The sequence below is a fragment of the Stegastes partitus genome, unplaced genomic scaffold, assembly GCF_000690725.1.
Source record: "Stegastes partitus isolate 25-593 unplaced genomic scaffold, Stegastes_partitus-1.0.2 Scaffold1087, whole genome shotgun sequence".
NCBI lineage: Eukaryota > Metazoa > Chordata > Actinopteri > Pomacentridae > Stegastes > Stegastes partitus.
The window spans coordinates 115,641-136,702 of record NW_007578818.1 but is presented as its reverse complement, the minus strand read 5'-3'; the positions used below and the strand labels follow the sequence as shown (position 1 = coordinate 136,702).

The 21,062-nt window shown below is 43.9% G+C and overlaps 1 protein-coding gene across 9 annotated transcripts in view; it reads right to left on the bottom strand.

Moving 5' to 3' along the window:
- Positions 1 to 16,519, bottom strand: part of gabrb4 (gamma-aminobutyric acid type A receptor subunit beta4) — a 67,105-nt gene extending 50,586 nt beyond the window's left edge. For 7 of the 9 annotated variants that reach the window (XM_008295921.1, XM_008295924.1, XM_008295927.1 and 4 more), the window contains exon 1: positions 14,364 to 14,436. In XM_008295921.1, coding sequence (XP_008294143.1) covers positions 14,364 to 14,436 — 73 coding nt within the window. Of the gene's footprint in view, positions 1 to 14,363; positions 14,459 to 16,439 lie in introns of those variants that run through there. The other 2 variants (XM_008295922.1, XM_008295925.1) reach the window with 1 other exon arrangement.
- Positions 16,520 to 21,062: the final 4,543 nt, after the last annotated feature.

The window sequence follows — 21,062 nt, the reverse complement described above, 5'->3', positions numbered from 1 at the left end:
AAATGAAATACAGCCCATCTTGTCCTATTTTGCAAAGCGGTCTCGTGCATGCTGACCTCTCACACACACATGGGAACGCAACTTATTTCCATCCCAATATAAAATCCTTGAATAAGACGTTACAGCAGACAAGGCCAAATATAGGAAAACAACAAACACCAATTATCACATCACAAGCCCAACATAAAGCCTGATATTTTTAATGTTGGTCTCACACAACATCTACACTCTCCTATTTTGTGTTTTTTTTTTTCCTGCAGCCCTGCATGGCATCATTTTATGAGGAAACCCGTTTTACACGGGCTGGCTGTTGGGAGTTCAATAATGAGATGGGCTTTTAAGCGTGCTTCCTGGTAGTGAGGCTGACAGCATCCATCTCCAGATGCTGTAAATGACATTTTTTTTCTCCCCCCTCCTTGTTTATCTATGTGAAACAATTGGATAGCTGCATCTTGCCCTTGGCCGGCCCATCCTGGCCTTGTCAAGGGCACACCTACCATCAATCACCGCAGGTTCAAAAAGTGAGTCACTGGGGACCTTAAGAGGAGAATCACAAAAAAAAAAAAAAAAAAACAGAGAGGGGGAAAAATGCCCTGCATGCAGGATGCCTCACCAACGCCTGACCCAGGGTTTTTGTACTTTGCAGTCCGCTGCGATACATTCTGGTGCAATTCTATCAGCATTTTTCTCCTTCATTTCAAAGTTGCTGAAAACAACACTTTGAATGGGAAGATGAAGTATGTCCCTTCTCCTGCATGCTATCTCTCAGCACCCTTGCCCCCCCTCCGCCTGCCTACATACACACCTCATTTAATTCAAATAGAAAATCTAAGTGAAGGGAAAAGGGGGAAAAAAAAAAGCGCCCAGCTCGAGCATTTCTCCCGTGTTTCCTCCGTAATAAATCACTGGGCATTCTCTCTTCATCAGGATAGATATCACTTGTACATGCTCCAACATCCATCCAGGGATTCTGACAACACACTCCTGTTTTGCGCTGAATAGGCATTACTCTGAGACTGAATTACGATGGCCTCTGCTATCAGCCCGTATGCAAAACAGCCCAGCGTTTGACATGTGGCAGCGCACAGACTAAGAGATTGTTCTCAGTATTGCAAAAGTGTCCGCCGGCCTTGATAGAACTGCTCCCATATATCATTTAATAGCTGCAGCTGCCGAAATGCAGGTTGCTACTGATGTCCTGCACGCATCAATCAGCGGCCGCGTTCACAGAGGGCAAAAATAATCGTGCGGGAAGTCGTTTCCGTAAATAGCCCGCGCACATATGTGAGCGGAGGTTTAGTGTGTTATCTCACAGGACACAAAGGATAGCCTCAGATCAATTACAGCACGCGTAGTACGTTTCAAACCGAACACAAAGCGACGCAGTTCCCGCTGTTGCTTACATGTCCCGGCTCTCCCTTTCATATTCGGTCAATTAAGTGTCTATTCTACTCACCAGTCTCGCTGCAACTGATCTGCAGTTTCATGGCTACATTTACTGCTTTTCCATTACAAACGAGATCAAGTTGCAGCTGGGACTCGTTTGGGTCAATGGGAAATGAGATCAGTAAGAGCCAGGCTGCATATGGCAGACGGGGACAGGTGACCGTACTTTGATGACATGGCCACGGGCTGCATCAGGCCGGCTGAGTGAACGCCGCCTATACCCGGAGATCAGGTGCAGTAGCCACGAGCTGCCGTACAGCCAGAGTCTGGTTCTCACATCCCCGTGGTCCTGGCACCTATTGATGCCTTTTAATGGTCGGGATCGTTAAACTCTGTGAGCTGGTCCTCTTTGGAACCATTAAAGGCTCATGTCAGATTCCTTTGCACTACATTGTGATAAATAACCAGCCCAGCAATAACAGAGCTTTTAAAGACAGCTGTACTGTCGTGGAGAAACAACAACATCACTTTGAGCAAACTGTGCTTAGTGGACACGTACGATGTGTGCATAACGGAGTACAGAATCCAAACCCAACAACGGTGACATCCTGCTATTGACAGCAGGTTTATAGATGCATATTTTGCACATCTGACCTCATGGTTTGAAATTCTTTCTTATTCCATTATGAGCCTCTAAAGTACTTTGGGTCTCTGAGTTGTTGTGCACTAACAGACACTCTATCTTCACAGTTTCATGCACTCTGGACACATTTGCAAAGCTTCATGAAAAATTTTCAGATGGTAGTTTGTTGACTTGTTATATCGTCAGTGAAAAAGAAAGTGTGACTTTTTCCTTTTGTCGATTCATATGTTCAGATTTTCTTGCTAAAATATCCCTTCTGCGTTTTAGACTTTGCATCTCTTTAGTAACGATAAATAAGTGCTGCTTTGGGAACCTTTGGTGGACAACGTTAAGGCAGTAACTGCTGAACGCTGAGTGCCTTAAGATGCTGCTCTTGCACTAAGACGACTCCATCTGTATGGGGGCAAATGGAGATATCCACATTCTACAGGATGATTTGTTTCACATGCGGTCTCGGTTGTTTCTTCTTGTGCAGAAATCTGTCACAATATTGGAACCACTGACAGGTGAAGTGTTTTACATCGATCATCTTGTTACGACGTTCTGCGGGGAAACCACGGGTCCTGGTGTTCACGTGGATGTTGCAGACCAAGCCTTTATAGCAGCGGTATTCTCTGGTGCAGTCGACTCTTTTAGCAGGACAATGCCCCACAAATACGGCTCAGGAATGACTCAACAAACGTAACGAAAGAGCCCAAGGTGTTGACCCAAAACTCCCCTGATGTGCTGGAACCAGCCAGATACATGGAGGCCCCACCCTGCAGCCCACAGGACCCAAAGGATCAGCGGCCAACATCTTGTCTGGCCCCAAAGGGATGTTGAAGGCTCAACAGGTCGGGTCATTAGTGTGTATTTGCTCTCTCGTGGCAACAACAGAAGGTGCTGGATGTTTGGGGAGATGCTTTTCTTGTCAGGTCTTCAGGATATCATCGTGTTTTACACTTTACCTTTATAGGTACTCAAGATGGCGGCGTGCGGTGGTGCAGCGGCTTCTCCAGCTCCTGGTACTAAGCCTTATTTAGATACTTCAGCGGCAGCCATTGGTACTAATTTTGCACTAAATATTGTTCCTATTTTTATTGTTTATTGTATCGAATAAGCTTTTTCTTTAAAAACCGGGACCTGAGTACTTATTTCGTGCCACGTCATGTGAATGTGAGACCAATAAAGTGAATCCATGAAGTTTTGGGGTTTTTCTTGTTCATCCATTCTTAAAGAAAACATGCTCCAGGTGTTAACACAGACACTATATTTATTTGTATCTACGTAGAGGTCAAATCAATCACCGCTTCATTCACTCTGGAATGTAAATTTAAAGAATACTCTGCAATATGGTAATGTATGTTAGTGATGGCGTCGCATCAATACGTTGACATAAGGCCCAGAGAGCTCAATACAACAAATTTAAAGCACTGATTGGATTAGATAAAGTTCAATTAATTTAATATAGCAAACAAATTCATAATGTTTTGACCTAAAATAAGGAGATGCTGAATTGACAATGCATAGGACCTTTTGGTTTCTCAACAGTGCTGATAACCCCGATGAAACTGAAAATGCCCCACGACCCCAGAGAATCCCACAGAGAGCCTCACAGTCACCTCTCCAATGCTTTCTGTTTTATTCTCAGTGGACAATATGTTGCTGTGGCATTACAGTCCTTGGACGGGGCACGCTCTTGTCTGTCCTTTCTCCCAAACAAGTGAACTTTTTACAGAAAAGCTTTCCCATCTCCACATTTACCCAAAAAAAACAATCACAATCAGAAAAGATCAACACTCGCAATTTTCATCAGTCTCGCGGATTTCTAAAAATCTGCCGGGCTATTTACACCACGGGACGACGCTTCATAAATTATCCCGGCGCAGCACCTTCTGTTAGACGTTTACAGGCTCTCCAGTTTCTTTGTCATCCTCTTTATGCGCGTCTACAGTATGCTCGGCGAAATTCATTTTCTCTCTGCTGCACGAGTGACAAAATAGCGCCGGAGACACACCGAGCTAGTATCGCTGTTTATTACACCAGACAAGGACAAAATATGGAAGGAGAGTAGCTTAGGGAAGCATCGCAGGACGCTATTTGTGCTGATAATCTAAATTATTTTCCATGTTCGGTATAGGAAGGGCGGAAAGACAATGTAAATGCTGACATAATCAACAAGCGCTGCAAAGGAGCTGAATGGTATGAAACAGACCCATAAACTACTCGTGCACACACAACTTTCAGAGCAGCATGTATTTAAATAAAACTAGAACACACATGAACTGCTGGTGTTCTGATCCAATATTTCATTACATGTTTTTGCAGCGTGGTGCGTTTAAGACAACTGCATCTGGTTTTAGAGACTCCCTACGTGGACAACAAGACATCAGGCCAGAACCAACAAACTGTACAACGTTGGCTGATGTGTAGCCTCCTGGTTAATTTAATTTTCTTTATAATATGTTGACTTTTTCCATACAATTGATGAGTTAAAGCTGATTTATCCCCACACAGGTACACCTAATGTTTTATTAAAACCCTACCAGACCAGTTGTTTTTTTTCCCCTGCATGTAAATAAAGAGGAAGATAAATGTGTCCTTTAATCAATTAAAGAGATTCCAGCTCTTTGCTGAGTGATTTCCCATTTAAACTTGCATGTAGAGCAACTTGCAGCTTTATGCAATCACATTAAACACAGTGGTATGTACTTTACACCGATTGCACCTCCCGTTTAACGGCGGACGGTTAATTTCTTTTCTTTCTTTTGGACTTGAAATCAATATTAAGTAAAACTCTAACTCTTAAGATTATGTATTGCATTTGTTTTGGTGCATTGACCACTATTGTGCGTTTCCTGATGTGCTGAAGCATCGTCTACGCTGGGCTGCTCGTTTAAAAATACACCGTCTCCATGATTACAAGCTCATCCCAAAGTCACCATTTGAAAAGTGCTTGCCTCAGAGTAGCCCCCGGACATTTGCCGACTATATTTAGTGGGTGGGCTTTCAACTTCACTCAATGCTCATCGTGATCAGCGCTTGTATTTGAACACACACACTGGGCCACGGGTTGGACCAGCCATTTACAGTCTACTTGAAATAAATGAACAAATAAATACAGTCATGACTCGATAATCCGACGCTAAATGTAAAACCTTCTTCTATGTCGGATACGAGGAGGGCTTGATGCTGGAAGGCTCATTAGTTGTTAATATTTATTGTTGATAGTTGTTATAATAACTAGTGTATTGTTAGAACACTACGCATCGCTGGATTTCACGTCTAACTGACCGGTGCGCTTGTGCACGTTCCGGCCACTTCCACCCCGTCGGAGCGCTCCAATCGGGTGGAAGTGGCTGGAATGTGCACATGCCAGTTTAGTTAGCGGTCACAGTTCTGTTTCCACCATCGATGGCGGCGGCGGGGGAATGGCAGATACACTTCAACGTTACCATCTGGTGGAACGTTCATCGTGTCCTCTTCTGCACATGCGGGACACTTTTGGGTCGTATGAAGTTCACACAGCAGATCACATACAAGTCACGTTTAATTGGAAATGTGAACAAACTCCAAAAAAATCTAAATAAAAATAAGTCCTGCAGTGTGAACGTAGCCAATCTGTGGGATTGTTCAGTCAGATAATACGCCGTCATCCTGATTGGTGACATTAAATGTCATGTTGGAGTCAGAATCCAAGGCTGTCGCTATGTTAAGGATGTTTTTATGGGTTCTGTTTTCTTAAAAACCTGTCTGATAGCAAGGTTTAGGATTGTTAAGGGTCAGATTATCGAGTCACGACTATAAATAAAAATTAGCCCATTACAGCACATTACACATCTGCATTATTAGATGAAGAACATTTTTAACACATTGGGCTCTTTTGCAGTCCGGACATGTCCTGCGCCCTGTTAGCACTCGGCAGGAAGAATGGCATGTTCACAGCATTTGTGATATGTCACCCTTCATGCTTTGTTAATGGTGGAAGCTGAGATCATAAAACCCATTCCCGTGTTGATGACAGCTTGATATGAAATATGTCCTCCAGAAGGACGAATGTGTGAATGAGGTGAGATCTGAGCTGGTTCCTTCCATCGCTTCCAACTGGCTGAACGTTTGTTTGTTTTTACATTTTTTCTTGCTCATGCTGACAGCGATTCGGCGGATTCCGAGAATCTCGACAAATTCTGGTCGTGATTCCAGCTAACGCGTACCAATCGATAGAAGCGGTGTCACGTCGCCCTGCCCTTCTTCCTGATCGACGGTACGAACCCTACTTACCCTACACAGTCCGTGAACCTGCCAGCGGAGGTGCACAGATTCTTACGAGATCACATGAAGATGAGGACACGCATGTGACCACACCCCACATAGACTGCAGAGCTGCTACTCCTCGACTGCGATCTACTTTTTTAAAATCCTAATAACAAGGCCATCGACACACATTCTGAACGAGTGACACAACAAGTATTTGTTTCATGCACTCGATGGTCATGCACAGAAAATTTGAAATATGAGGCATAATATAGGGAATATTAGGAAATAATATTGTTGTTTATATAGTTTGATGCTATAGTAGTAAATATTCTAATCATCTGGTCACTACAAGGTAACACCAATATTTGTAAATGTACTGAGAGACTGATTAATAATTAAACAGGCCTCTTATGAAACTGATTTAGCTAGGTCATGTATTTCATTACTCTACTTAATAAATTTATTCAGATACATTTTATGGGTCATCACTTTTATGAAAACCTCTTCGCCGTACGGCACGTCGAGGCCACGTGTCCGAGAAACTACATTCCAAAGCGGGTTTCGCAGACACCACGGCGTTATCCGGGATAGGCCGCATTTGTAGTCGAGATTTAATTGAAGTGGCCGACGACTTGACAGAGCGACGATCATTTGATGCGGAGACATGCGAGGTCTTGAAGCACCCTCGAAGGCCTTCATGTGTGCACACGCATGCCGGGCTGCGTAAATGAAAAGAGGCAATATGAAAAAGGTGAGATGTGAGACGGAGGGAAGGAGGCAGAGAGGACGAACCGACGTCTTCTGCGGGGAGATACGAAATTGTTTCCTAACGCGTGCGTTGCTGTGACTGATTGTGATTATTCACCTGTTTTGTTCGTGTACGTTGTGTCGACATACAGTACACACCGCTGAAGGCCAGACTAATGCGCGTATCAACTGCGCGGTAAATTGTTGCACCTCTGATAATTCTTGGGTTTTTTTGCTCCGTGAAGAACAGGAAAATGAAGGAAAGTGACAGCGATGAAAGCGCCTACAAGAACTACAAGAAGCCTCTGTTCTACACAAGTTCTTGGCAACCTACATGCAGGTAGAAGAGCGACATGGCTGCGTACAGGTGATACACTCATTACAACCCAAATGGGAACGACACCGCTGTTCTGTTCATCACCGTGAGGAGGTTATGCTCGCTCTGGTGTCTGAACTATGAAACTGAAATCACGATTTAAAACAACTTCATTTAGCAATTTATATCTGTGTTGCATCAGTGGTTTCATTTCTGTTTTCTCTTGTGGCGATGCTCCACCACGTTCTAAATCTATTACACAGAGAATTTTGAACCGAAGCTTGACTGTACATCATCACAAATCAAACTTCTGTCAGAAAAGTTTAATAATTTCCCCCAGAATTGTCCAGCCTTGGTCAGATCTGCTGGTTGGTCTCTGGTCTCCAGGTAGCACCATCGGTTGTAGGACCTGTGCCGCCACCAGAAGCTCAGACAAGCAAAGAAGACTTTTTTTGCATCCATGCATCAACAGTTCTGAGCTCATGGCCACCTGCAGCATGAGATGGTGCAGAGAACATGAGAAATGCGTCCTTCCCCCAGTCATCTTCTTCATAGCCCCTCCCTCCGCCGCCTGAACCGCTTATCCTGCTGAACCTTCAGGGGCAAGGTGAATTGGAGTTGTGCCAACATGACATATGGCACTCTGTTGCATGAACTTATTATAAAGGTCAGAGTTGAATGTTTTCTTATCATCCGCCGCTGTGGTATCAAGCAGGCTGCGGACTATAAAACTTGCTGTGACGGCACCTGCAATTCACTCTGAGTGAGCGTCAACATATTCCAGGGACAGAAGACGAACATCTCCCTAACGAACGGACTCGCAAAACGCCAGAGACAGTTTGGCCTCCAGGCGGGTAAACAGTTTGGAGGGGCTATTCTTTGATTTGCTGAATACTGGGAACAGGATTTGTACTTTCTTGGTATACTGGGCGACAAGAGAGGCAAGGCTTTTCTGATCAGGTATCCAGGTAGCGGACTTCCTCCCTCATTTGTGATTACGTGCAGGGTCGGAGACAATGTTGGTGCCAATGTAAGGCAACAAAGCGTCTCCTTCTAGCCACTCTGTAAACTGCTGTGCAAGCCTACATGATAGTTTCCAACGAAGAAACTCATTCTAAATGGCACAAGCATAACAGCAAGTGTGTGTAGAAAGCAGCCCAGTCTATTTGCAATGTCCTTACTCACTGTACTGTTGCACCGGTGCAGCTGGATGTGAGAGTCCAGTGCTCTACCCGACCTGAGGCCATGTACAGGATGCAATGTCTCTCAAACTTGTCTAATATTTTACAGTCTGTGTCTTAAAAGTCTGTTTAAAGAGTCACCGACCAATTTCTGTCCCGTGAAGCACTGCAGTGACAGGTGGTGGCATCAGGTGGTTGTTATTAGGCAGTCTGCATCGTTCAGTAATAACCCAACGGATCAGTTCTTCAGGTGCACTGATTTATATTCCACATCTGTGTGAAGCAGGTAGTACAGCAGAGCCAGCTGTAGAAAAGGTACATAAAATGTGCCATCATACTTTAAAATGTGCAAAACTCAAACAGGGTCTTGGGCTTAGTGGGTTTTGTGATGGCTACGATTTTCTACGAGCCGACTGTGATGATTGTGTTGTCCCTCAGGGTAGGTGTGTGACGGATTTCTCTATTTTCAGGAGATTTCAGCACCTGAACCAGGTTTGCAAAGTGTTTGCTTTTGTATCAGAGGTAATTAAAATGTTGTAAAGGTGCATAGGTACAAGAGGAATACCTTCAGTGTCCATTGTTTGCTGGAAAATGGGGCCGACTGCCACAAGCACTCTGCTAAAGGCGGGCGAACATGTTCCATGGAAAGCCAACAGTCAGTTCTCATCCACATGTGACGCTTTATGTTGTACCGATCAGTTCTTTCACTCCACCAGTGCAGAGCGTTCATCGGTGAGACGCTTCTTTGATTTGTTGGAAAAACCTGCAGATTGTTGGTTTTCTGCGGCACACAGTTTGCTCCTTCTGCACTGGCAAGTTGGATCTGAACAAATCCTTGTGCTTATAATAGCTCCTGGGCTCACTGATCACTGACATGATGGGTGCAACCAACTTGGCAAAACGCACCGGCCCAATGAACCAGATTTAGCGCAAATGTTCCATCTCTTCCTATGCTTTTTTTCTTCATGTCAGACATGTCAGAAGGGATCAGAGGATGCCTTATGTCACGTCTGACACTAGTGAAAGCTTGGAGGATGGTCTCTGGGGACGGCAACCTCACTTTAATGCAACTGTGAGTGCCCAGATCCTCCTTCAGTCTTTGCTTAAAACGACGCATTTGCAATTGACTGAAACATCCAATGAAACCAGCATAAGTTTGAGTCCAGGCCTGCATGTGTGCATCAGCCTGACTGGGCAGTGGATGATAACGACACCCCAGATCCTCTCAAATGTAATGACGCAGAACAATTTCAGTTGACCAAAGCTGCCCCCTGAATATTTCAGGTTGCTGAATAATCTCGAGCACTTCCTTGAAAGTTAGAGACGAGGACTCGACAGAAGGCACGGCATCATCATTAAACCTTCAGACCATCCTGTCTTGGAGCATGTCATCAAACACAACACCAAAGTGCTCCAACAACTGGTGCAGCTTCGCCACGTCCTAGAACGGCTGCAAACTTTGAAAACTCTGGTCGACCAAGTCAGGCTTCAGCACTGCAGTCCCATCAGCAAGAATACTGCGTCCCATTTTCTTTTACTCTGTCTGAGCTTCAGGTCTCTCCACAAATCTCCTGACTCTCTCAAATTGGGCCATGTTGCTATGCGATCCATCTTCCTGTTCATCCGAAGACATCCTCGCACATCCCCTTGAATTATTTGCCTACCCAGCTGACATGACCGGCATAACCACAGGCTAAACCAAAAGCTATACTCTCTAGGATCCCTAAACATTTCTAAATTTAAGTTAAATGTACCACATGTAATCTATACTCACAGAAAGACGCAGCACAAGCACCAGAGCACTGCCAGAGAAGAACTTTGTTTGATAATCATGTAGGTTTTGCTTTCACGCAGGATCCGTTTCTGTTAAAAAAGCATTTGCTGCTTAGTTAAACCGAGTTAGAATGCCATTAAAAGTAAGTAAACAGAGCTAGCATACAAAAGGCATTAGCGAGCGGGAACATGAAAGTGAATGAGGAAGTGGAACTAAAATGGGGTTCATCCTTATTTCATTACGGTTCAATATTAAATGGGAGAAGATAAACCTCATCAACACCGAGGCGGCAGAGCGCCGGTGACACACGCTGCTGACACGCGATTGGCTGCTGACACGTTCAACCACGCATTTTTAAACGTGGCCTTGGTTTCATTTTTGTCAGTAAATGGGTTTTTTGCCATAAACAGAGACCAACATGTGTTTTCAAAGGGAAACCCAAGAACCTCATGACCATTTTAAACTTCAGATATTGGACAAAGTTGTGGCACTACTTTCATATCGCTGTACTAACATTGGTGCAATCCTTTGATGACACTGTTGAATTTAAGCCTACGTAACCCAAACATGTGGTCATGATTCACCTCTATGACCACAGGCTGCTTGTAAAGATGTTGGACAATCCAAAGAGAAGAAATCATTTGTAACTGATGCATTAGGCACAAAAAACCCCACAAATCCACCAGATTTTCCGCAACATTTAAATTAAAAAAACCTACAATTTCCCTTCCAAAATCCTGAATAATGGTATAGCAGTGATTGCATTTGGGTTTCTTGACTATTTCAGAGCTTTTCTCTTGAACCAACGGGGAGAAGAGGGAAGAGTCGGTACAGAGGAATGGGATTTTCATCGGGATACACTGCTGGTAACACACATGACTACAACCGTATGGCGTCACTCTCCACCCATCTCTTCCTCGCCATTCATGCAACCCTTTTTTCCATCCACCTTTGGGCTAGGTTTTTATTTTATTTTTTATTTCAGATATGGGTGTTGGCCAGGCTGCTCAGAGCCACAGCCAGTGCTGAGCATTGTGCCAAATTAAAACCCTCTTTGTTGAATCTCGAGCGCTGAAGGTCGTCAGCAGTTGTGTCACGGCAGAAGTAGCTGACTGATGTTGGAAATATCAAGACATGATGGACTACAGCTCTCTGGCCTGAGGGTAGAGCACAGCTACTCTCTGCTTGGGATACTCACTCTTTAAAACTTGCTCTAGCCACTGCTGCACATTCACAGCCCGCCAGACGACAACAGCAGCCGAGAAGCATCTCCAGAAAACCAAAAGCTGCACAGGTATCACAAATCATTTAGTTCAGAGCTAGAAATCAGGAAAAATCGGAGCTGATTTCTTGATGTTTCTGCTTTGAATTTATAGTGCTATAAGTGATCAAATGTGATGTCTGATTTGTGTTGTCGATTCAAAATGCCACAGTTGTGCAAAAAGGTGAAAACACATTAGTTCACAATGAGAAGTCTCTTTTCTTTGTCTGTTGCAGATTAAAGCTTTATACAGAAATTTACAATACATATGAACCTTTCACCCGATCTTGGGCTCATAAATAATGTACGGTACCTTTAGTAACTTATTGTGAACAAGACGTATCTGTTGAATTTCCAGGCTTTTTGCATTCTTTGACTTTTACCGACTACATCAACCACAATGAGTCGTGGACACATTTCATTCTGTCTGCTCTGACTCGTAGAACCGGTGAGGAAGGACAATAAAGACGAGTTCAAACCAGAGAAATCACTCTTTGAAGTATTTTAGATTTGTTAAAATTTGCTGTCAACTGTTACGAAAGCACTAATTGAAACACCAGAGAGAAAACACAAAGACTTGGCATTTGCACGAACCAACCACACAGCCATGGAGCTCCATGAACGGGCCGGAGGAATGTGTGAATACGTTACAGAAACGTTGACTGTTTGTTTGCATTTGAGTGATATTTAATATATTTTTTTAAAAGGGACCGGGGCTCTCAGGCTGATGATTCCCCAACCGAAATTGGCTGCAAATGGAAAAATTAAATGCGAAACGTCCCAAACTGCTGTTGAACATTACAAGCTTGTTCCAACAGTCAGAAACAAAGTGAAATGACATTTCTTCACCGCTCGCTCTCATTTCCTTCCTTCCACCGAATCTATAAAACAGCTCGAGAATGGCAGCGCTCCAAAACACAGAACGAAGACTTAACCTCAACTATAACATATTTTTACAATGGCTAACATCAGGCTAACGCATCTTGGCACATAAGCCTTCATCAGAGCATCTGCTTTTGGCAGAGCACCCAACCAGAGGAAGGTTATATGAGGAGGCGCACCTGCTATATGTTTTTCACTGCTTGCTCTCATTCTCATCAAGTGTGGTGTAGTCGCAGGACTGACAAGCTGCTGCCTGCAGCGTATTTAAAAAAGATACGGGTGAATAATATATACTTAATAAGCACAATTTGGGTCGCATCTGCTAAATATAATAATTACCAGCCGAAGGAAGGCAACAAAATGTAAACAGATGCACGTGTAAAATTAATTGGAAGCATGTTTAATATTCCTGAAATGTTTTAGCGTTACAAAGAGCAAACTGTCATGTGTCATCATTACATGATTTAGTTTCATGGAGTAAAACTTTTTTTTACACGCTTTGCATATTGAAATAAGTTGTAGGTAGGCTGTGATGTTCCTGTCTGACATTTACTGAAGCTTTCTTTTTCGTAAGTGGCATCAACGCCCTTTCACACTTGAATTTGTTCTTATCCAGGTTGTTTTCTCCTGACCAGATCCTTGCTTGTGTTGTAGCTGCTCTCAGATGCTTTGGATAAAAGCGTCTGCTAAACGAGATTGTAGAAAGTTAGTCCTCTCAGTGCTGACTTTGCTAAACAGATACACACAATTCATGGCTGATGATGATGAAAAGAAAAGAAAAGAAAAATCCCAAATGCAATGTATGTGCAGACGGACATATGATGTGTGAAACAAACAGTAGAAACCAGAGGACAGAAGTGCAGACTGTGAGTATTTGTGGAGAAGCATGAGGACAGCTTAGCGAGCATGGATTTTTTTGGGCATGTTAATATGTTTCCAGATACTGTTGATTTTCAGTCAAGCAACACTTGCAAAATTTGTTGATGACAGACACTCTGTTGTGTCATTTGCTCTTGTTAAATTGACATCCCACTCCATTAGCATGCCCGCCGAGCCTGCTTTGCTCTTTGTGGTTTTTTGCATGTATTAAGCAGCCATCTGAATATAAAGTTTCTGGATGTGTACACCAGAAATAATAAAGCTGGAGTTGGTAAGTTGCATTGAATTAGAGTCTTCACTGTACCTGTCAGTCAGCGTTGAGGGATGACGTCATTAGCTCGGAGCCCCCACATGCTAATGTCAACACAATTATCCTTTATTCTCTTCAGCCTGCGCGCTGCAGCTACAGGTGCCATGCTTAATTTGCAAGAATTGATTTTTTTCCCTTCCAAATTTGTTAAAGTAATTAGCTAAATCATTGGCAATAAGCTAGCTGGCCATCCAAGTACACAACTATTTAATCGCTGCTTTATCATATACTGCTGCTGAATAACTAAATATGAGAAAATAGTAAAACAATCAACCGCATTCATGAATGACTCGTCCCCCTGTGCCGTGTGTCTGTTTCAGCATTTATCAAACAGACATCATCCTAATGAGCAGATTCACAAGCTCTAATAAAAGTTAATGGGGCAAACGTATGAGGCAGAGCAACACGAAGAAGCCATAAAACACGTCTAATCAGAAAAGTATTAAAAAAATAATACAAATCAATACATTGACTTTGCTAGTTTAAACATAGCGTTCTCCATGTGTGCCCTACTTCTGGAGGAGCAGCAGCCATCTTCGATATGTGAATAGATGCATAGTAATGACATGGTAGCAGTCACTTCAAAGCTCTCCCCCTATATTTCGCCACGGGGGCCAACTCTTTCGACAGATTTCAGAGGGATGACTCGCAAGTATCATCTGACTCGTAAAAAAAAAAAAAAAAAAATACTCCTTCGCCCGAGCTCCCCCTCCCCGCCCCCGAGACGAGATGCAATCACAGCACGTACCTCCAAAATCAGGCCTTAAACGGATGTCATATCCCTTCAGCAACTTGTCCACGGTGGTCTTGGCCACAGACATTCCGGAGCTTCCAGTGGAGGAGCTGAGGGCACAAAAAAACCACAAGAGGCGTTCGTAAGCAACACAAACAAGGACCGTCTGATGAGAGTTTCTCCACAGCACACCTACTGAAAAATGATTACCGCACGTACTCTGTGTTCTCGGCACTAATGACACGAACGCCACCTTTGAAGAGGAAGCCTTTACGTCAGTACGGTGAGGCTTTAGCAGGAAGCAGGGATTTAGGGTGCATTAAACAACACCTAACATACAAATTAATCCGTGCATGCATGCATCCCACTTCCTCCAAACTAACTCATCAGATTGTCACTCTCAGTGAGCCTCAGTTTCAATTTTACATTCTTGACTGTCACCTCCGAACAATTAGGATAAATTTTTAATTGACAATCACTCTGTGAGGAATTAGATGCATTTTTTGTTTTGTGTCCAAATTGACAATCACTCTGTGAGGAATTAGATGCATTTTTTGTTTTGTGTGTGTGTTGCAGGTTCACTGCGTTAATACTGAAGGCCCTGTTGTGTTGTTGTCATGGGGGGAGGTTTAAATGCATGTTTCCCCCTTTTAAGATAAGATCAGATCAGATAACCCCGTTTTAATACCACAGTGGGGAAATTTGCGATGTTACAGCAGCAAAGATAGTGCAAACATTTAAGGAAAAGTAGAAATAAACCAAAATATACAGAAGTAATCTACAGCATATTAATCACAGGAGGGGTGAGACACAGATGCCACTCCTTCAAAACAGTGACTTCTTTGGCTCTCCATCAGACTCCTGTGTGTTTAAATAAGCACAGGGTTATAACACAGCCTCCCATCACGCTGTCAGAGGCCTCATCGGTCAGAGCCTGGAGACAGACAATCCCCAGGAGGACCGTATGGCCCGTTCTAGTCTGACTGACACCTATAACGTCGCTGCCGTGACCTGCATCACCTGGCTGAGACCAGCTCTCCAGCTGAGGTACCTCGTTACAGGCGGAGAGGGGAAGGCGCGGAGCGAGCGTGGAGAGGGGAGACGAGGGGGAGGAAGTGGGTTAAAATTGCTCCCTTGGTGGGAGAACTGGCCCTGGGCTCAGCCTGGGAAGCACTGTTCAATTAGCTCATAGGTAGTGCAGCTGTTCATCAAGCTGGCCGCTTCCAGGACTTGTGGGTTTGACACCTGAGAGCATCGCTGTGAGGGAGCATGAGTGACACCTGGAACACATGCAGGATTACGCCTGTTTTATGACTTATTCAGGGGGAATGGAATCAAGCAACAAAAAAAAAAAAAAGTGCAGCCCAGCTCTCAGTGAGCACTTAAACCTCAGGAGGTTGCTGCAGACGAGGAAAGGCCACCAGGGATCTACAACAGTGGCTTCAGCATCAAAACAATAAAGTGATGAGGAGCCTGTGCAGTGATTTATGTTGTAAACACTCAAACAGCCGGAACCAGAGTTTATTTATGAGAATCTTCAGAAGATCAGAACCTGCTGGCTTCAGATTTCACCCACTTCTGTGGATAAAATGGGCCAATTAGGATGATTATATGAATGAGAATACTGAAAAAAAAAAACATAAGTAGGGTTGGAGGCTGAGTGGCATCTTAGACTCATACATGTTGCTGCGCGCCACGGCACTGATCAATCGATGATTGGCTGATTGATCCGATCATCTAATCATACTGGAGCCCACAGAGGGATGTGATCTGAGGGAAGGATCGCAGTGAAACTCCAACACACACACACACACACACACGTATATGTGGGGTTTGATATCGGGAGTAGGTTACGTTTCACAATAGGCTGGATGACGTGCACGCGCATGTTTTTACGCTCGCGCGCGCCACAGCAGCGTCTAATAGGGACTATATGGGCAGCGATGCCCCTAATAAGTAGGCCTGGGTACCCCGTTAATGCGATTTGCCACATCTCAGCCCTTTATTGACCGGTAATCACGTCTACTGGTGTGAAAGCTTTCTCTCTTTTTTTTTTTCTCTCCTCCCTCCTCCAAGCGACGTTTTTCTTACCTTTGAACAAAGCATACGAAGGACAAAGCCGCCAGAGCAGAGAAAATTCCACATAATTTATCTTCTTGACGACCCAACATCTCCACAAATCCTTTTATATAGTTTCTATAATCCAACCAGTCCTGTGGTCCTCCCCGAAAATGCACAAAGTAAAAAAACAAAAAAGAAAAAACAAAAACAAAAAAAAAAACTGGCAATCAAAAAAATAATTGCCTTTTAAAAATGCCGTGTGAACGAGCCTACATCTACGCATGCGATGTCTTCATTAAAACAGGCTTCTTAATTCTTTATTTTTTTTTTTTAAATCTCGTAATTGGCCCCCGCTGTTTGTTCCCCAGCTATGGAAATCCGTGCAGGTCACAGAGCCCCTCGACCAGCACCAGAAGATCAGACATCCTGCTCAGAAAAGCCAACAAAAAGCCCAACAGAAAAAACAGCACACACAAGACTTTCTAAAAGTGATGACAAGTGTTCTTCCCCCTAAAAACACAAACACTGGCATGAATGACTGAGCAGCAGCCTCTGTAAAGATCAAATTGGTGGATGAAATTTCCCAGTCCAAATCTGCAGAAGAGGCATGGTTCCAGCGAGGCTCCGGCGCCCAGACTATTCCACAACGTGATGTTGTTCAAAGATATTTGTTTGAGCTGGAAACGCTGGTCGGCTGGAGGGGAGCGGTGGGTTCAGAAAAAAGAAAAATGAAATCTTCATTCCCTGCTTTTTCTTGTTTTTTTTTTTTTTTGTTGTTGGTTGCTTTTTTTTTTTTTTTTTTTTCTTCTTCACCCCAGGTTGCTGCTGCTGCCGCTGATGATGATGTAGATCAGCGCAAAGTCACTGAGGGGAAAATGCACATTGAAAAAGCACTGGGTAATATCTGATGCAGACGTCAGAGCAGGCTATATCACTCCTCTGGTGGAAAAAAAAAATAAAAAAATTAGATGCCGGAGAAATATGGATGGCCCCTGATACGCCAATGCATGTATCACAGCGTCGGATTACATGTCAAAGATGCAAAAGCTATGTGAAAAGTCCACTTGCCTCCGCTGCCCAACGGTAAATGGCGTTGGGAGCGCGTTAGTGTGGTCCGGTCCGCTTCTCCTCCTGGAAACACTGAACCAGTGTCCAAAGAGGCATGATGATGATGATGATGATGGTGATGATGATGAGGGAATCTCGTCTCCTTTGAGCCTTCCGACTTTTTTTTTTTCTTTCTCTAGTTGAAATTAAAATGCTGTCCTGCTGGGGGGGAGAGGGGGGGACACCTAAGGTGAATTCCTTAGCGACAGGCTGTTCACGCGCTCACTTGTCTGTCTGTTCGCTGTGGAGCCCATTAGGATGCTGGGAGTGTGTGCCGGCGCGTTTTCATGCGTTTCTTCCACTTTGCCACATTTTTTTTTTAAACACACACACACATAGAGGCACACGCGCCTACACACACTGTCATGCGTTCAGCCGCACACGTGCGCGCGCACACACAGCACGCACACGCACCTTGTTTATTTATTTAATTGCTCATCACGGAGCAGGACTCGCTCTTTTGTTTTTGTTTTTTTTTTTTGTTGTTGTTGCGTTTTGGAACACAAACATCCTGACTGGAAATTGCCAACAACGCGCACATCACAATTGAAGAATCGCGCAGAGCTTGTGTTTTATACAGAGGAGGAGGTTTTCTTCAGGGATCTCTGTGCTGTCCAGTTGCTAAGCAACCCAGCCAGCACTGATGCAGTTGTGGTGATTCGAAGGCTATGCGCAAAGGCTCATTTAAAGGAGTAGACCCAGTGCTGTCACCACTGTGGTGTCAGTGGGACAAAAGCAGACAGCAACTGATGTACCGTGGAGCCATTTCTGTTTGGGTAGTAGGGGGGGAAACGCCATTTACAATAATGCATGTAGAAGAAATGTGGCGTGTCAGGGCCAGCCTATCACACTCTACTTTTGCTTCATCATCACTGTCCTCCTCTTCATCATCATCACCCCCATCATCATCATCATCATCATTGTCAGGGCCACGAGCGCTGTGACGAATAACCGAGTCAATCAGACGACGGCTTCACATTTTTTTGTCTTTTGAATTTGGAAATGCAACCAACAGACTTGTGTTACTGTTTTAAATCCTCTGCCGTCCTCCATCATGAGGAGAATTCACTTTTGATAGGTGATGTCACAGCTGTATACATGAAGTGGCAAATAGAACAAACAGAACTTTGTTTGGACTTTCTGGTGTTTACATGCGTCACCTAAACGCAAACAAAGAAGCGGATTCATTTTACAAACACGGTTTATTAATAACTGGACGGACTAAATGCAGGGATTTGAAAATGCAATCACATACCGCACATCAAAGAGCAGCACCATGACTGACCGAGCCCCGGCACCCAAGGGTGGTGCAATTAACATACCATGATCTTCACAGTTCATACTTGTTGCATCACAGCAGTTAACAGTCATCCTACGAGCTCTGATGAACGTGATGTCTGATTCAGTGGGCTGCCTGTGAGGGTTCAGTGGGGATATTGGAAACAGTAGTTTGACCCAAAAAACAAAAGATAAAAAAAAGTCCTAACCGAGGCGATCCAATAGCCGAGTGGTGAGGGCTCGTACCACATGGGCACAAATGCTCTGAGCAGTGATTCCCAGCTGGCCGGACCATTTGCTGCGTGTCATTCCCCTCCTCTCCTTCCCCATATTTCCTGTTTCTCCACACTGTGCTGAATAAAGGCAAAATGTTCCCCCCTCCCCCCCAAAAAATACATAAATAAATAAATGAAATCCTGACTCAAGGTCTGAGATGCAGCTGAAAACTGGTGTAGACTTTTTTTTTTTTACTGAATAAGTCAGAACTAAATCTAAATCAAGTTTGTGTAGCGTACTTTCTCTGAGATGCCGTAAAGCTTTCGTGAAGAGCGTCTCTGCAGCGAAATGTTAGAGCGACGCCTCAGAGAGAGTTCATATCGCAGCCTGTTTAACTGTCTGCAGCTACTATTTAAGTAGACCTACAAGATTATAATTTCGTCAAATAAATGTCCATCCATCCATTATCTATACACCGCTTAATCCCAGCTGACTCAGGGCTACACTTAGAGACAGACAACCAAGCACACTTACACCTACGGCCGATTTAGAATCACCAATTAACCTCAGCATGTTTCTAGAGGAAGCTGGAGAACCCGGAGAGAACTCACGCTGCACGGGGAGAACATGGAGACTCCACCGGGACGCGAACCGGCGACCTTCTTGCTGCGGGGCGACGGTGCTAACCATCATAGGAGTAACAATAATACATGGTGATGTTTGGCATTTGTTCATTTTCACACATAAGGGACTCTGACATTTGTTGATTCATTTATTTTAGTTAAGCAGTTTTATGAATTAAAGTGTTGTCTCTGTTGTTTCGGGAGAGCAGGGCAGCATCTTTATAGATTTACATTAATTGCACCTTTTCTGCTGGTTTAGTTTAAAAGCTGTTTGATTATGTTTTGTTTCATTGTTGCAGCTGCTAATCAGACCAAGAGTTTTGCAAAACGACAGCAGAGGTTGATGTTTGGAGTTAGACGGGAATAAAATAATGTGAGTTTAGGTTACAGGTTAGAATGATTTGGGGATAATATCTAAACACAATCTTTCTGACAGATATTGTGATTTGAGTTGGGACAGAATTTCTTTTAGTCAGTAGACTGTGATCAAAAACATGTGATGCATCATTACCACATGAAATATCTCACAAGGAGGACGCCATGAATGTGTAAACCCACTAACACAAGTTTAAACTGGCTCATAACAGATATCTATGAGTTGCAGCTTTTATGATTCACTAATTGCACTGTTTCAATTTGAAATTGATTAATAGTTCAGTTCTAGTCGGTTGGGGAACAGAGCACACAGATAGCTATATTTACCATAATGTAGGCTAGGGCTGCAAGGTGGAGCGGTGGTTAGCACCGTCGCCTCGCAGCAAGAAGGTCGCCGGTTCCCGGTGAGGACACCCGGGATCTTTCTGTGTGGAGTCTCCATGTTCTCCCCGTGCAGCGTGGGTTCTCTCCAGGTTCTCCGGCTTCCTCCCACAGTCCAGAAACATGCTGAGGTTAATTGGTGATTCTAGATTGTCCGTAGGTGTGAATGTGAGTGTGCTTGGTTGTCTGTCTCTAAGTGTAGCCCTGTGATAGACTGGTTACCTGTCCAGGTGAACCTGCCTTCACCCTGAGTCAGCTGGGATAGACTCCAGCCCCCCATAGTGAGGATGAAGGTGTAGAGATGATGGACGGATGGATGATGTAGGCGATTTCTAACTCATCAGCAATTCTGTGATCTGGGTTTTGAAAAAGCTGCATTAACATATGAAGCTGAGTTAAAGGTTCGGTTCAGTCAGTCCCACTGCAACCATTTTCATACAGTCCCTAAATGTAAGGACTCATCTATCCTACAATCTGTGGTAGATAACTACATTTAAAATAATATTTAGTGACTAAAATCCAAATTATTTACCAGAATATTTTGAGCACAAACTGGCTTCATGTATTCTAATTTTTAATCTTGAATTTTTAATTGAATCAACTCGTGTGTAGCTGCCACGGCAACAGTAACTGTGCTGGATAACTGCTGAAAAAGCAGACCCTATATGCCCAC